Source organism: Clytia hemisphaerica, unplaced genomic scaffold, assembly GCF_902728285.1.
Source record: "Clytia hemisphaerica strain Z4C2 unplaced genomic scaffold, Clytia hemisphaerica genome assembly, whole genome shotgun sequence".
Taxonomy (NCBI): domain Eukaryota; kingdom Metazoa; phylum Cnidaria; class Hydrozoa; order Leptothecata; family Clytiidae; genus Clytia; species Clytia hemisphaerica.
In genome coordinates this window covers 1,919,071-1,935,879 of record NW_027103855.1, presented here as the reverse complement: position 1 = coordinate 1,935,879, position 16,809 = coordinate 1,919,071, and the positions used below count along the sequence as shown (strand labels likewise).

The 16,809-nt window shown below is 35.6% G+C and overlaps 1 protein-coding gene across 3 annotated transcripts in view; it reads right to left on the bottom strand.

Annotated features, from left to right (window-relative positions):
- LOC136808260 (inositol 1,4,5-trisphosphate-gated calcium channel ITPR1-like) overlaps window positions 1–16,809 on the bottom strand; it is a 64,520-nt gene that overhangs the window by 44,033 nt on the left and 3,678 nt on the right. Inside the window, exons 8-26 of one of the 3 annotated variants that reach the window (XM_067064803.1) lie at window positions 15,715–15,798; window positions 15,340–15,486; window positions 15,027–15,122; window positions 14,327–14,481; window positions 13,946–14,045; window positions 13,426–13,734; window positions 12,650–12,984; window positions 12,017–12,259; window positions 11,431–11,526; window positions 10,748–10,903; window positions 10,327–10,492; window positions 9,777–9,900; window positions 8,983–9,111; window positions 5,683–5,916; window positions 3,577–3,631; window positions 3,271–3,436; window positions 2,291–2,530; window positions 385–435; window positions 32–133 (exon numbers count right to left, since the gene is read on the bottom strand). In XM_067064803.1, the coding sequence (XP_066920904.1) occupies window positions 32–133; window positions 385–435; window positions 2,291–2,530; window positions 3,271–3,436; window positions 3,577–3,631; window positions 5,683–5,916; window positions 8,983–9,111; window positions 9,777–9,900; window positions 10,327–10,492; window positions 10,748–10,903; window positions 11,431–11,526; window positions 12,017–12,259; window positions 12,650–12,984; window positions 13,426–13,734; window positions 13,946–14,045; window positions 14,327–14,481; window positions 15,027–15,122; window positions 15,340–15,486; window positions 15,715–15,798 (2,988 nt within the window). Of the gene's footprint in view, window positions 1–31; window positions 134–384; window positions 436–2,290; window positions 2,531–3,270; window positions 3,437–3,576; window positions 3,632–5,682; window positions 5,917–8,982; window positions 9,115–9,776; window positions 9,901–10,326; window positions 10,493–10,747; window positions 10,904–11,430; window positions 11,527–12,016; window positions 12,260–12,649; window positions 12,985–13,425; window positions 13,735–13,945; window positions 14,046–14,326; window positions 14,482–15,026; window positions 15,123–15,339; window positions 15,487–15,714; window positions 15,799–16,809 lie in introns of all 3 variants that reach the window. The other 2 variants (XM_067064802.1, XM_067064804.1) reach the window with 2 other exon arrangements.

Below are 16,809 nucleotides of genomic sequence, written 5' to 3'. Positions count from 1 at the left end.
TTATAAAAAAGCGTGTATTTCAAATTCTTACCTTTAGAACGATTTTATAGTTCTCCCAATTCTTGCTGGATAACCCTTCCATGAGATTGTGTTCATTCTCTTGTTCGAATGATTCGCCAGACAATTTGCTCATCTGAAAGCAAAAAAAAAATATTTTATGAAAAACGTGCAGATCTAACTATTTATGATAACTGTCACTGCAACAGTTTTAGAATTTTTTCGCTACTCAGACTTCATTTTTGATGAAGATAATAAAGTCTAAGTGTTAAGCTGAGGTCAGACAATTGAATTAAAATGAAGACTATAAATTCCATGGTTTCGTTCAAGAGGTCCTTGAGTTGAGTTATCACCCTGGAGGGGAGAAAAGGAGGTTGACTTTCGTACCAGTTTTTGCTTATTGTCATAACCACTGTCCACGATGCTTGCAGTGTCATCCTACATACAAATAGAAAAATAACCATCATAAAAAAAGTCAAAATCTTTTAGGAGCTCAATAACATCGGAGGAGTACGAAATCAGGTGCCATTTGAACTGTGATTCTGAACATGATGTCAAAAACAATATGTAGGCAGCACCGTAAAATTTAGAAACAGGTTTAACAACTATAAATCTTGTTTCCGGAAATGCAGTTCAGGAGAAACAGCGCCTCAAATGTCATTTCACTCTCATTTTTGTCAGGAGGGTCATAATGGTATGGAGGACTGGGATTTTACACTAATCGATCAATCCCAGAATGAACAGAGTCTTCAGGTACGCGAAGATTTCTGGATTAACAAACTCCAGACCTTTGAGCCTCAGGGCTTGAATGAGAGGGAAGTGATGATCGATTATTGCTAGGGTTTTTACCCTTTCTTTGTTTAGTTCTTTTCGTCTTCTTGTCAGGCGGGAATTTAACTTTTGAGAATAAACTGCTTTTTTATTACCCTATTTATTCTCCAGAGCTTAATTTATTTTCGTTAATTACAATTGTACATTACACCGTCATTTTAACGCCTTTTTAACTTTTATTCTCAGCTGAACTTTTTAATTGTCAATAGACCTATAATTTTTTCCCTTGTGTATATAGAATTAGTATATAAACCTTGTCAAATAAATCCATTTTTATGTTGAAAAGGCCAGTTGGCCGAAATATTCATAGAAAGATGATGTGTTTTTCTTGACTACACGATAAAAAAGTCAGTTATTCTAAAATGGTTTATACCCTGTTTAACCGGACACTAGCAGGGAAAAGGTCAAATTTTATTCCCTTTAATTTCGTAATTTACAAAAGTTGATTTCAAGAAAATCAGAAAATCAAATATAAAAGACGTTGTTTGGACTAGACTAGTAATTTAGATATACCAATATCTTGCTAACAATCCCACAGAAACAATACATGGCAAAGGTAGGTAAGGAAACGACCTACCTACCTACCAGGAACCGCAACTTGCAAAACATACTTTAACGGAAAGGAAAAACTTTATCACATTATTACATACCAAGAATACCTTTTAATGCGATTTACTACGAAACAAGCTATACTTTCTTTTTTACCTACCTGACAATAAAATTAAACATTTTTGAGAAAATAATTTGGAAATTATAATGAAAGCATTGTCCCGAAAAAAAGTCCTGTGTCCTGTGTATCCAAAAATCCTATTTTTAGCCATTTTTGGCTGAAATTTACTCAAAAATAACCACTATTTTGCACCTTTGAACCAAAAATCAAAAGATTTCTATCATTCTATCCCGAGAACAGTTGGTAACAGACGAACGGACGAACGAACACAGGTTAATTTATAGGATCTCCAGGTAGGTCCAACAAGTTACTAAGGGTTTGGTTCAGTGAAGAAAGGGAAACCTATCGGTTATATTATATTATATATTATATACATTGGTTTTGGTTTCGTAAACGTTTAGAAGCACATAGGGTTTTCAATCAAATTCAAATCAAGGAACAGTGACATTATCGGGGTTATTAAACTTGGAGCTTAAACTTGATCAGCTAGGCTTATACCTCAAGACATACACATCTATTCCATACTATCAAAAAATTACTACTCCACAAGTCCTCTAATTTTAAATATCAAAGAAAAGGAATTCATCAAAGTGAGTATTTTGGTGTGTTCTTGAAATCGATGTAAAAAGTAAACTCGCTTCAAACTGTAGTTGAGATTTGGGGTTTATCTTTCGGATCAGAGCGCTGTAAAGCTCGGGCATCAGAAAAATCATTATTACGAATCACAGACCTCTATTAAAATAAACCACGGATACTGCAAGAAACATGATCAACTGCTAATCAAACACTGACCTGATTGGAGGATGATTCCGACATTCGAATCTCCTTTTTGACGTCATCCGAAACTTCTTGAACGTTTTCAGGGAGCTTACTTTGGCGTTTCCGTAACGAACGTAGAGCAGGAATAGGAGATGAACTACGGCCTGTGTAAACCCATAGTTCAGATTTCTCAACTTTTAAACGCAATTCATCCAAATCTTTTTTGATTTGTTGGTAATTTTGAACATCTTCGTTGGACACAAGTAGTTGGACCTATAAAAAAATAATAGAGGCGCCATTAACAAATCAAAGACATGCATTCTCATACCCAAAATAAGTTTTTTAGCCCCTGTATTTAAATACGTCTTTTCCATTCGGTCATTTTTGAATACCGTATTACTTCGAATAAACGCCCCCTTCTCTTAAATGCACCCCTCGAATAAACACCCCTCCTCGTTAAAGGAAAAATTTTTAATGAATGCCACCCCCAAAAAACAAAAGCCCCCTTCGATTAAACGCCTTCTCATAGGAGGGGCGTTAATTTGAAACAGGTAGCAAGAAGTTAAGTATGAAGAAAAACTTAGATATTCAACAATAATTGTCTTCTTTTTGTATTCGAACTGGTTTTGACCCATTTCTAGATCCCTAAATTGACATATTTGTACTCAAATAATAATGAAAAGCCAAAATAAAGTTCGAATTCACATTACCAAAGTGACCTTGTTTATAAAATATTTAATAAACGCACCCTTTTTTTAAACAGCCCTCCTTCTTTTAAACAGCCCCCCCTTCGAATAAACGTCCCTCCTAAAATCCAAGAAATTCGAAGTAATAGGGTATTCAAAAATTGATTGGGCTTTTTCCATTGTTCAGGTGTCAGTATATAGGGGATGGTAAAATAAAGAGCAGGTAATAGGAGAAGTTTAACCCTAATTTCACGTGGAAATCTAAAAAAGTTAAAATATTTTTGGCAATATTTTTGGCTCAGATTTGAAGATGAACGACAAACTGACCTGTTTGAAAGCTTGAAGGACTTCTTTCCTTTGGCTGAAGTGGCGGAAGAGAAGTTTGAGGACACCCGATACCAAGGGTTTGTATTCAGCCATTGAAAGGTTGAGTAAGACACGAAGAAACATCTTCCCTCCTTGGTTATCCAGGTCCAAATCAATGTAACCGTCACTAAATATAAAAATTTTAAGGTATCGGAAATCATTACCTGCGATTTTATATAATAATTATATAATATTTTATATAACAATTATATAATATTTCATATAATAATTATATAATTTCCGAGAAAAGATGTAAAGTGAACTTACATTGATGTTTCGAACATTTTTTCAGCTTCCGCACTAATGTGATCAAGATCGACACCTAAAAAGATATTTTTAAATAACTCGTTTTGATAAATGTCTAATACGTGATAACTATATCACACGGTACAGAGTACAATATGGGATATACTTTTCGAGTTCAGATTTTTCGTCATATCCGATCCTTTAGGGGCCTTTAGGCGAGGAAAATATAGAAAAATCTGAACGAGAACAAGCTACATGCTGAATGGACCTACCTGAAGATTGATGTAATAAGACAATTGAAAAATGAGAACAATAGTATGAAAATGCAGAATAATACGAGAACAACTCGAGAAATTCATGGAATCCGGCGATTCTCGGCTGTTCTAGCGATTTTTAGAAAGTTCCTGTACCAAAATCAGTTTCATTGAAAATTGAACCATGCTTAATCGTGGACATTCTTATAAATGATGTTTTTGTTTGAAAAAAAAACAAAGACATGAAACGAAAAAATCCAATGAAAATCTGCAAAAACGAAAATTTCCGGCTTTTTTGGCCGGAAAAAACATTTTCTCAAAAATCGAACTCGGTCATGTTTTGAGCATTGCGAATACACATCATTCTGCAAAAAATCAGAGAAAAATAAGGATGAAAATTCCAGATAATGTCAAAAAAACCGGTTTTTCCGGCATATTTCCGGCATTTTCGGCCGGAAAAAATGTTTTTCGAAAATCGGGCCCCCTCACATTTTAGGTATTGTCATTTTGCATCAGTGTGCAAAATTTCATAAAAAAATATAAAGTACAGCTCGAGAAATTCAAGAAATACTGTCTTTCCGGCGAAAATAGGTTGTTCCGGCGATTTTTAAATAGTTCCGGCTTCAAAAATCAATCTTATTGAAAATTGAAACATGCTTGATGGTGGGCATTGCTATTAATAATGTTTTTGAATGAAAGAACAACCAGTTATAAGGAAAAAGTCCAATGAAAATCCAGAAAAACGGCGATTTCCGGCATATTTCCGGCATTTTCGGCCGGAAAAATTTTTTTCTCAAAAATCGGACTCAGCCATGTTTTGTGCATTGTTAATACGCATCTTTGAGCAAAAAATCAGAGAAAACTAATGATAAAATCTCGAGAAAGTGCCAAAAAACCAGTTTTTCCGGGATATTTCCGGCATTTTCGGCCGGAAAATTTTTTTTTCCGAAAATCGGGCTCCGTCACATTTTGGGCATCGCCATTTTGCATCATTGTGCAAAAAATCAGAAAAAACTAATGAGCCAATCCCGAGAAAAGCTGGCAACAGACGAACGAACGAACGGACGAACGAACGAACGAACGGACATGGGTTAATTTAAAGGACCTCCACCGGGGTACCCGGAGGTAGGTCCAAAAATATATTCTATATTGTACGAGCAAAAGAGGAGAGAAAACCTAATCATAAAGTTGTACGAAATATGATATCTCGCTTACCAGACCTCTTTTTTGAACGCGGTCTTGTATTTGTACGGTACAATATGAAATACAGCATTTATGTACGCGTTTTTAGCCAATCAGATGGCTCATATTTTTCATGTTGATGATAATGGCTTATACAGTCGTTCAAATTTCCTTCTCAGTACCTTAGATTTCCAGCTGTTATGAGTTTTTTCTGCATCAAGAGTACTTGCAAAAATGTCTCACAAGATATAATCGAGAAAAAAAGCTAATATTTTAGAGCGTGATAGGACAGTCGCCCACCCCCTGGACGATTACCCCCTGGAACAATTCATCCTCCGCCAAAAAAAAAACAATAATCCGAATTGCTCAACATTATATTATAACAGGGAACTTGATTATACAATGATTTTAGACCAAAAACGATTGGTAACAAGAAAAAGCGGTTTCCACGCAATCTAAAATTCTAAAATTATGCAAAATGTTGTCGAAACTTTGTCGAAAATAAATGAATATTTTTTGAGACTAGACTAAAATTCTTTTCTGAAGTTTGATTCGCTTCAAATCTTATTTCTTGGCGGGGGCTGGGGTAATTGTACTGGGGTAATTGTACTGGGGCAATCAACCGATTGACAATTGACTTAGAATCATTCTAAAGCTAGGTTTAAGACGATACAATAAACGAAAGATATACCTCCACCGTCACCATCAAGAGAATCACTGGCACCATTCTCATTGAAATCTTTCTTGAAAATGGTCAACAATGAAGACATGCGGTAATCCAACCTCACGTCCATAATATACTCCAAAATCTCGATCACCTTTAGCTTTGTATTCATGACCGTTAAACCGGAACCTCCAGGGGTGTCAGATGGAGTAGATGATTGCTTCCCAACTCCAACCATGGTAGGGAGAACTTCGAAACTCACTGAATTGAAATAGAAAGAAGATAAAGGAGGTTTCTTTCTCATGGCTGAATTCTCAGCAAATCCTATGGTTCGGTAATTCACAACCTTTAGGGTACCTTTTTGGTCTAGAGTCGCTTTAGAGTTTCTATATTTTTTCCAAAATTTAAATTTGTGTAGGTTTCAACGAAAATCTAACATTTCGAGGTCTTCTAATAGGTAGAACTACATACATAGTAGCTCAGTTTGAAAGAAAAGTACCCACAATGCCTCGTTTTTAAAAACACTTCATGAATGAGGTAGAAAAACGAAAGCGGAACGTTTTGAAACTCTGCTAAAAAGTGATCCCTTCTGTTTTTTTTTCACTCGCTTCTTAGCTCTGATTACTCTTTTGGTTCAGTTTTAAAAACTTGATTTAGCAAAAAGACACGTAGCACCAGCCGTGTAACCGTTTCGTGTTGAACTAACGTTACATAGAACTAACGTTACATAGAACTAACGTTACATAGAACTAACGTTACATAGAACTAACGTTACATAGAACTAACGTTACATAGAACTTTCTCTATATCCAAATTTCATACGTGATACTTTATTTATGGCACTCTGAGCTGAACAAAACTGTTTTTGGATCGAATTGTCAAAGTTTCACCTTAATGAGCCATTTTTGTACCTGGGAAAGCTTTAGATTCAATCCTAACACATTTCTCTTGAGTCCGAAAAAAGAAAAATATCAAAATGTCATATTTAACATGGCTAATTTTCTTTCTTTTTTTTCAAAAATTGGAAAAAAATCCTTTTTTTGGACTAAAACCGTCAAAAGTCAAACAAGATTGGAAATTAACCCCTAAAAACTGGGTAACTATGGAAAGTATACACATATACCAACATACCAATTCGGTAATTCAAAGTTTTTCAGAAAATTCAAAATATTTCACAATAAAATTAACATTAGAGACTGCTAGTATTTTGCACGGGATTTTGCACTCAGCCACGCCTGAAACACTTATTGTTTTGGTATTAATTATTTTGGTAATAATCATTTTATCGTGTCATTAATTCGAAACATGTTTAAGTGATGGGTTTTTAACAATTTCAATTTAATTGAATGGACGTTTTGGGGGCCACTAACCTGGTTTTGACAACCATTTGTATGAAGATAAAGAGAAGAGTAACTTTTATGACTTTTTTTAAGTCGTAAAGCATTGCCTTCATACCTATTGATAGTAATTTAATGTCGGTTCTATGCTTTTTGATTAAGATATTTCGAAAAAACTAAACCTCCGTTTTGGGGGCCATTAGAAAAATGTGACTCAACTTTGACTGAAAAAAAAATCGAAAAAAATCATACAAAAACCTTTATTTGAAGAAAATTATTTTCTGGGAAAGAAACTAGGTATGTTGAAGCTTAATTCACAAGAAAAACATTTAACGTTCTAATTTTCTGAATTCACTAGAAAGATTTCAATTTGGATAGACGTTTTGGGGCCACATACTGTATGGCTTTTGTTTTACATGCCTTTTATATGAACACATTAAATGGAAAAGTTAAGTATCATACCCATTAAGTTTGTTAACCCGAAGTAGCAAGAGAGGAATCTTCAACCTTTCTCAAGCAAGAAAAAGTGAATTCTTAGATTTGCCCCAAACTTAGAAGTTTTGTCCGAGGGCATGCGATTTCGAAACGCCGGTATGTGCCGGGCAAAATCTGCTTTTCAAAATCGTACCCTTACAGTTCAATATGGCTGAAAAGGTACCCTTTCAGTGCATTTTCTATTGATTTACCCAACCCTTATAGTGCACAATGTTTCTCAGCTGTAAGCCTGCGTGAAAAAAAAGCTTGGGAAATTTTTCTGTTTTAAAGAAAAACTGAGAAAAATATTCTTGGCAGCTATAATTATCAGACAATAGAAACTTTTTCAAACAAACGAAAAGTAAAAACCTTTCTTTTAATCAATTATTTTGAAACACACCCTTACAGTGCACTTTGGGATGCTGAAAACCCCCACCCTTAAGCGCGGCACATGACGTAGGCCAGATAATATGAGTGCCCCCCCTGGGGGGTTTGCTTAGATCAATACTTTAAAATCCATTAAGAATTCTATAAAAAGGAAGGATTTCAGGAAGAACTTCTGGTTACTTTGGCCTGACTCTAGTGGTCCTTTAGTTATTGATCTACTACATAGTGACAAGGGCTGGATATAAAGTTTAGGAAGATTAATTGGATTGCTGAGCTGTTCAAACTGGAATCAAGTTAAATAGATCGCATTTGTGCATCATCAAATTTGCACATCATAGACGACGATATACAGCGATAAAGGCCGAGGAGCAGCTGTTCCTAAAGCAACATATCTATCGAAAATAGGAATCTATTGGGCTATTCCAGAAATAGTCTGTACCCACTATGTTCAGGAGGTGTGACGTCCAGGGTGGTATCGAAAATATATACTTTTTTGAGTGTAAAAATCCAGGGTGGTTACCATATGTTGAGGAGGATAAATCCAGGGTAGTCCGGTTTTTTGAATGTAAAAATTCAGGGTAGTTACCATATGTTGAGGAGGAAAAATCCAGGGTGGTTGGGTTTTCAGAGGAAAAATATCCACGTTGGTCAGTAAAACGAGGTCAAAAATCCAGGGTGATCAGTAAAACGAGGTAAAAATCTAGGGAACTGCAGAACTATATGTTGAGGAAGTAAAATTCAGGGTAGTCTAAGAAATTTGTAAAAAAATCCAGGGGAGTCTTGAAAATTTGTAAAAAGGTCCAGGGTGTCACCTTTCCCGAAAAAGACCTCCTCAACAAAGAGGGTACAAATTTTTTCTGGAATAGCCCATTATTTCACAGGAAAACAAAGTCGGCAAGCGAAGTTATCAAAAAGGGAGCCTTAGAATCGCCCCTAAATTTACAGCTTCAAGACTTACTTATGCTGCTATTCGGCTACTTTTGGTTATTTGAAATATATTTAAAAAACAATAGTTATTTCTTTGGAAGAAAAACGAACCATGAATTATGTATTTACAGTGACGGGTAAGAATACGGAAAATTTGACTTGTGACGGAAAAGTTCAGCTTCAAAGGTATCATTTAGTTTACCTGTTTGTTTTTGTTGATTTGTTGGTGCTTGCCAAGATTCAGCTTCCATTCCTAAGGCGACATGAGTCAAAGCACTACCCACTGCATGTAAAGTGTCCGTCACTGAAGCATGTGAAGTAAGATCACAAGCTGCTGAAAATAGTGAACAGTGTATGTGCATATGTACGCGTCCAGTCTAGTGTATGTGTCATTATTCTTATTGAAAAGGTCATTAAAAGTAGGCTGTAAGTAAAGAGAAACAGATTAAGACCTTTTTGTGTGTAAAGATACAAAATTGAAATTTGTGATTCAGTCATGATGTCCACCTATAAAGTTGGTGATTGTTTTATGTCTGTGTGTTTTATTGATCGACGTATTTAAAGGGAATAAAATGTATCTGGGTAAAATATGTTATTTTAAAATGTTATGCTAGCTTAAACGTCAGTAATATGTAATTTAGTGTAAGTCTAGTTTGTGAAAAGTGTTACCTAAAATGTTTGTGCGAACGAAAATACGGTAAAGTTGGCAATATGAATAAGTTTTACGACAGAAAAGTAGAAAAGTTTGACCAAATTATTTTTTTAAAATAAAATTTACAGGGGGAACAGCGTGTTGAAAATTTTCTCAGAGACTAATAAACTAATAAGAAGTTTCAAGCAACCAAGTTTGACCTAGCAAGAAAATTAGGATTTACAAAAACTGATGATACCAATATGAGTAAAGCTTCCTACCAATAAGCTCCTCCCCTTCTTATAGTTCCCTTATGAGAGACAACATTTTTGAGATTATTTTTCGATGAAAAATGATAATCTTACGGTTCATAGAGTAACTTTTGCCTTCTTCGCTATCCAAGATGACCAGTAACATTTTGGTAAGTCGCAACAAATCTTTGAAACCATAGAAACCAAAGTGAATCAAATGGTACGCCACTTGTACAACCTTTGAATTAAATAAAATAAAGATTAGGCTTCTGCTCATCCTCTAGCGAAAAAAGTTTCTTATAGATAGGAAGTATATATATAGTGGATTTGCCATTCAGATTAAATATAGTTATTAACCTCTTCTTCACTCAAATCAGCCCAAACAATCTGACGGACGGGCCTCTAGCCAACGGCTGACTTTGTCATTTTTGTGTTTTGTGACCCTAACGAGAACTCACGAAATCAGAAAAAAATGTCCTTATTCATTTTCACTCCCTCCATAAAACTGGTTCTCTCAGAATGTGTATCATCTTTGTCTATGTTTTATAAAAAAAACTTTTTACTATGACTATTACTTTAAAAAAAATATGTATCACAACTGTATACACTAATTTTCGTACAGTTACTTGCACAATATGAGTTAGCCAAAAAAAAACATTATCACCTCGTAAGTGAGCTTATTTTGGTCAGGATCCATGAATCCCATGCCATGCGAAACAGCGATATTATGGAGATAATTTTCCACGAAATTCATGGTAGGTTTGAATTGAGAGACAGTTACTTTGGATGTTTTCCCGTCACCTTGTTCCTCACGTAAGTGATTATCGTACCTTGATTAAAGCAAAAGCACGTCAAATAGTACTAGATTTTTCTGAGCTGCAAATTCTATATATTCGTCAAGAGTTTTTCAAAGTTCGTCTAGTAAGCATTAGACGAAAAAGAAAAAACGTCTAGTTAATATTTAAGTTTAAAGCTTTCAAATCTTTACTTGCCTAGAAGCCACTAAAGAGCTTTTGGATGGATTCGATGGCACGTGGCTCTTTATGGTGTCAGCCGTAAAACACGATGAACATAGAATTACTTACTCTTCGACCGTATTTCTGGTAGGGATTTTGGACCACAACCTTGCATAACGAACAGGTGACACTTTCTCTTGTGGATCACGATCAATATGCATGTGTACCATTAAGCGACAAAAAGCCGCTCGTAAAGAGCACGGTAATCCTTCGTCTGCTATGCATCTAAAGCACAAACGTTCAAGGCTTAGTTGATACATCATTAGAGACAAAGATTAAAGGAAAAAGTTTAATACGTATTTGTCAATAATTCGCAAAAGAGGCGTAGTCATCTTTCGAATTATCGGAGGTTAAAGAGAAATGATTGCATGTATAAGCTATATTTGCATTCCCTTAAATTTCCTACTAGCATACTTCATCCCTCTCTTAATATTTTAGGCGTTCGGTGTGTTAGGTTCCGGCCATTCTTTAAGAATTAAATTAAATCACGCTCATTTTTGGCTCCAATCAGCCGTCTCTAATCTTGGTTGACGTATGACCCCGAATATACCGCTCAGTTAAAATCTACTACAGGTGCCTCATGTTGTTTTCCAAGAAAAAACGAATTCCTGAAAGGGGGATGTACCTAAGAGAAGACGCTGATGTTCAAAATGTTGAAAAAGTAGTAAATTTAAACATGCAGATGTAACTTTATTGACTCATCGCTCGCGTTCGAAGATTCAGGGGAAAAGGGGAAGAACAGACCAATATACCTGATCATCAATTCGATGTCTAGTTGTTTACTGATGGTATTGATTGCCAAATATTGTCGATCCAAACACATTTGCGCAAACAGATGTAGTTGATACCTAGACGGAAAAAAAAGCAAAACACCTTACACGATATTAGATGATCATCTCACAAACGTCGGATGTTCTTTTGACTTTGACCTGACCTAGTTAAGATAAGTTTTTTTAGAGTTTCTTTGGTAACAAAGACGGCTTCATTTGAACATTGTCTCGAAAAAACAGAATCTGGACTGTGCAAAATATTCTACTGGCTAATGTTAAAAAAGGTTCTAAAATTATATGGGAGAGTTTTTGATATTCAATTGTATAATAGTGTTAACAGAGTGAAAAGGTCAAAACTAGTCCAAAATCGTTAACAGACTAGGCTCTGTGGACCTATCATTGAATCCCTTATTTTTTCAATAATCCTTCTTACTAAAACTAACTAATTACGAAACTTCGTAATTAACCTCAGAAAAACGAGCACTGAGCCTAACCCCCCCCCTTTATCTTAAAATACTAGAACAATTTTTCCTGAAAAACCTTTGCATTGAAAGCATTGAATGCATACTTATAATAATTCAGCAGATTGATATCTTCTCGTTGTCCAATTTTCGCATCGCGTGCTAGCAACCGTTGAGGTTTCATTTGTGTCCCTCCATCCCAAAACAAGTGCACTTCCCCGTGGTGCATCCTGGTCTCGATCAGTAAATCTGAATTGTTGGCGTTCAAAACAGCTTTGCAAATCAATTCTTGCATTGCTGGGATGGCAGTATTGTTTGACACGCACAAGTCTGATAGATAGTCCAAAAATCTAAAAAAAATAACATAGATCCCATTATGTTAAAAAAGGAAAATAGTACCCAAACCACAAACTAAATGTTTTATTTGTTCATATGCAAATGATAGCGGTGGTGGTAGTCTGGTACAGGCTAGACTAGAAAAGCCTGCTTATATTATTTAAACTCAATTATACTTGAGGCATATCTTTTATTACTAGCTTTGCTTGGTTAAACAACATAAATACTCTTACCGATAGTCTACGATGTTAGGCGACTAGGTTTAAGAGAAGGTAGGGTGTGGTAAGGAAAGCTGAAGGATGTTTTATATAGTATTTACAAACCAAGATAATCCCGTAAAAGTTGTTGCATTGGCATATAACACCTGTATTACACGTATTATAAAGGGCTTCGGTCTAACGTACCTACAGTCCTTTCTTTTTCGTACCAAGAGAACGAATGTATCAATCTCTTTAGCCGTGATATGTTTCTCAAGCAACTTTCGGTTATTGTGAACCAAGTCAGTAATTGTTTCTTCGGCCAACAAGTCATACCCAATCTGAGATTGCATGAAGCCGAACTGCTTGGCCACGTATTCTTGATTCTTCCTATAGTCACGAGTGGAATTTCGAAGCAAGCGATAAGAAAGTCGAAGTATGTGACGTATAGGTGCATTCCTTTGCTCGCCGATTTCATCGATTTTCAATAAAGGTCCACCTTCACCTTTATCTAGGAACGGAGCTCGAAGAAGTTGGAAAATCTAAGAATGGAGTGAATATGAGCAGTAAAACAGTTGTCCCATTTAATTAACTTTAAATCAGTAATCTTAAAACTCTAAAAACTAAAAACAATAAAAACTGAAAATCTCGTCAAAATCTCCTCTTATGAATTACTTTAAAATACTCACGTTAAAGCTTTCTAAAAGAATTTTCTAACAAATAAAAAACGCAAAACTGTTTTTAGAACTCCATGCTACCTTACTAAAAACTCTTACCAAATACACTCGACAATGCAATCAAACTGTAAAATAAACAAAAATAAATTCAGGTAAAAAAACATTGGAAATAAAATCATCCTAGATCCACTGGAACGCAAAAATCATCATTAAATAAAATCAAGAAATCAAAAAATTAACACTTTATGAATGATGCTATTTCAAAGATTGAAGAACGATCGGAGCATCACTCTAACATTACCATACCTTTTTCAAGATGTTCTGTTCTCGAATGAGCTTCTGTCTTTCCCTATCAGTCTCATCGACAGAGATGGACAAGACATCTTGTTTGGTCATTGTCATATCTTTCTTTAACACAAACAAGTTGAGATCAGCTAACAATTGAGTCAAAGCTCGTCGTTCGATCTGAGAGATGATTCCTTCTTCCATCTTTTGACAGAAAATACTGAGTGCTTTACTGGCATCGCTAACAAAATCGAGATCTCGTACTTCGTCAGCCTGCACTTGAATAATGGCGAAAGCTTCCTTATCTTCTTTGATTTGTGCGGAACCAACCTGTGGATGTTAAAAGACAGGAACATTTTAATTTGTTGTTTAACCTTTGACGTCGGTTCTGGTCAGTCGTCAAAAACTTTAAAATAGCAGGATAATATTAAAGATATTTCATACTTTATTTATATCAAATATATATCAGACCGAATCAGAGCTAACAATATGGTCTAACAATATGGTCTAATAATTGTGTTTGTCCTATAAAAACACAAACCTTATGCATGACAGGCCTGTCTTCGGAAACGTCAATAGGTATTGAAGTGGAGTGGACCCATGTTCCAGTGCACAAATGTTTCAATCGTGTGTAAGAAGACCTAGTGACAAACAAGTATTCGTGCGACAAGTTGTTCAGTGACTCATGTAACACAAGGAATCTTAAATTAGTATTGCAAACTTAACAAAACCATATGAAAACGCGCGATACTATGAGATTAAATCTGGAAATATGACAATGTGAGATGCAGCCCTTATCAGAAATAGATGTTTGAGATATTCTTTGTTTGTTTCATTTCCTTAAGTGAGAGAAAACATCGCATAGCGTCGCCGCACTTATTAAAGGATATTTTGCTCCCGTAAATGATTATAGAATTTATACTTGGGAACCATGTCATCAACCCGTTGTGCTGAAGTGGGATCCAATTCAAAGATGGTCGCCAAATCGTTCGGGTTGGAAACACATGTCAAATGGTAGACTTGTCCAGTTCCACGAAGTTTCAGACGGTTGGAATCTTTGTGCTGTGATTCGTCAACCTGAATAGAGGGAAAGTAAAACTTTTTGCATGTTTCATGAAACATATCCAGTACTTAGAATGCCGTATGTTTCAGTCCTTTGAGCACTCAATAGGATCTCTTGAGAAGCGTCTGCGTCTCCACTCGCAACAAACAATCATGCGAAGCTAAACATTAAGTGTTTTAAGCACTTTGGTGGCTTACCTAGGAAGTCCTAGGAAGGACGAAACAAGTGTCTGCAGAGAGACAAGAATACCGTACAATTTTGGAAAATCACTCGTCAAATATTGTTAATCATTGTCAAGTAGACTTAAAAATAAGTTAAGCTGAGAAAGATCTAAGGTGTCGCTCACATGAATAAAGGTTCAATCCCAAAATCAGTACCTTAAAATCTAAAATTTTACTATGGTCTATGTATGAGATTGAGATCAGCCGCTTTTCATATAGAGAAAGAATTATATTTCAATATGACAAAAACGCGAAAAAAGTACAAAATTTTCCAAGAAACTATAATTTTGAGACATAAAGAGATTTATAAAATGCGAATGTGGAAATACAAAATTTACCTCTGCGGCAAGATATCTTCCAGTAGCCAAATGTTTGAAACGAAATAAACTATTCCAACGAGCTGCACCACTCAAGCAAGGATCGTGTTGAACTACCTGCAGGTTTGAAATTAGTATTATTTAAATTTGAATTATAGTCTAGTTTGTAGGGGAAACTAAAAATCGTCTTGACTAAATAACTGCTTAACTTTCCAGTGAAAACTTTTTCTCGATATATATTTTGACAAATTTCAAAAGGAAAAGAAGAAACTCTGTATTCTTTAGAACAGAACTTTATGTAAGTTATGTGACAAGATGTATTGTTGCTACATACCTCGACAACCCATAATGCTTTGGAACTTGTGGCTGATGTAGCACTTGCTCTTGCAGTTGTACGTAAAAAGACATGTGATTTCTTCTGGTAATCATCGTGAGTAAGAAACTTTTCTTGCTCCGCATGAAACAGTCGTACAACATCGCCCTATATGCGTCGAATAAATGGAAGTTTTTTTAAAATAAAATTAACCCACCTCTTGTTTTACTGTTTTACATTAAAACTCTATTGTTGTAAAGCTTATTCAATTCGGATGAACAATCAAGGAAGAATCTAATATTTTTGTCGATCGGTATCACCTCCTTTCATTTTGGATACCATATGTAATTACAGTGCCTTCAATAATTCTGTATAAAAAAAACCCTAAAAACATACCCCTTTTAAAACATCGGGATCATTTTCCAAATGGTCCAAGAATAAGTTGATTTTCCAACAAGTGTTACAATTGATAGAATTGATCTACAAAAAAGGAAGTTAGATATCTGTTTACTCGACAAGTCAAGGGCCTACAATAAAGAGCCAAAAGAGAATGATACAATGGTCTTATTCCCCGTGAGAACCACAAATATGTTATATAAAACACTAATTAGAGCTACTCTGTATTTCCCAAACAACGACAGGTGATGCAAAATGATCCACCAGCTTGGCTGAAAGTAGGTCACAGTGTACCGGCAAATTGTTCAAACAACCTGCTCGGTGCGAAGCAAGGAGCCTAGAGAACGGTCTTGATCGATTAAATTGCCGACAGGAAGCTGTGGTCTACCTATTAAAGATAGCACATTACTTTGCTTCAACTAGTGACGAAATAACTCCCCATAGTTTTTCATATAAGATATCTGCGATAGGAACTAACAAAATTGAGGTCTATGAGCTGTATTGTACTTGCGTCTGGACTTAATGGCGAGCTCTTGGTGGTGATGATACTAATTTCGCAACGAAAGAAGGTGCGATTTGAAAAGAATTAGGAACATCGTCATCTTTCGACTTACGTCGGAAAATTTGCGTAGCCTTCCTTCCACAATACCCGATCTTGCATGACTGTCTTTATTTCCTCAATCTCGAGACCTGTTTCCCTCTTCAGAGTATCCAGGAAGGTTAACTTCCTTAATCTTACTAGACCCGTTGGTGACCAGAAAAGAAGTCTGGATATTATTTCTTCTTTTGCTCGAAAACAGTGGCCTGCGAACTGAAGTCTTCTATTGGTGAGTATACGCGAGATGCGTGGTAGATTATTGTATATTTGATTGAGGTTCGGATGGGTCGCCCAGTTTAAATTTTGAACCTTTTTGAGGAGGTTTGTGTAACACCCGTCTATACTTTTTTCCATGGCTCTCGTCATTGTCCAGGTCCCCGACCCATAAAGGAGAATAGGTTCGATTAAGGTTTTGAAGGTTTGTACCTTAATCTTATTATCTAGATTAGACTTCCAAATTTTGTTTAGTTTGTTGCAGGCCCTCCACGCGAGAGATT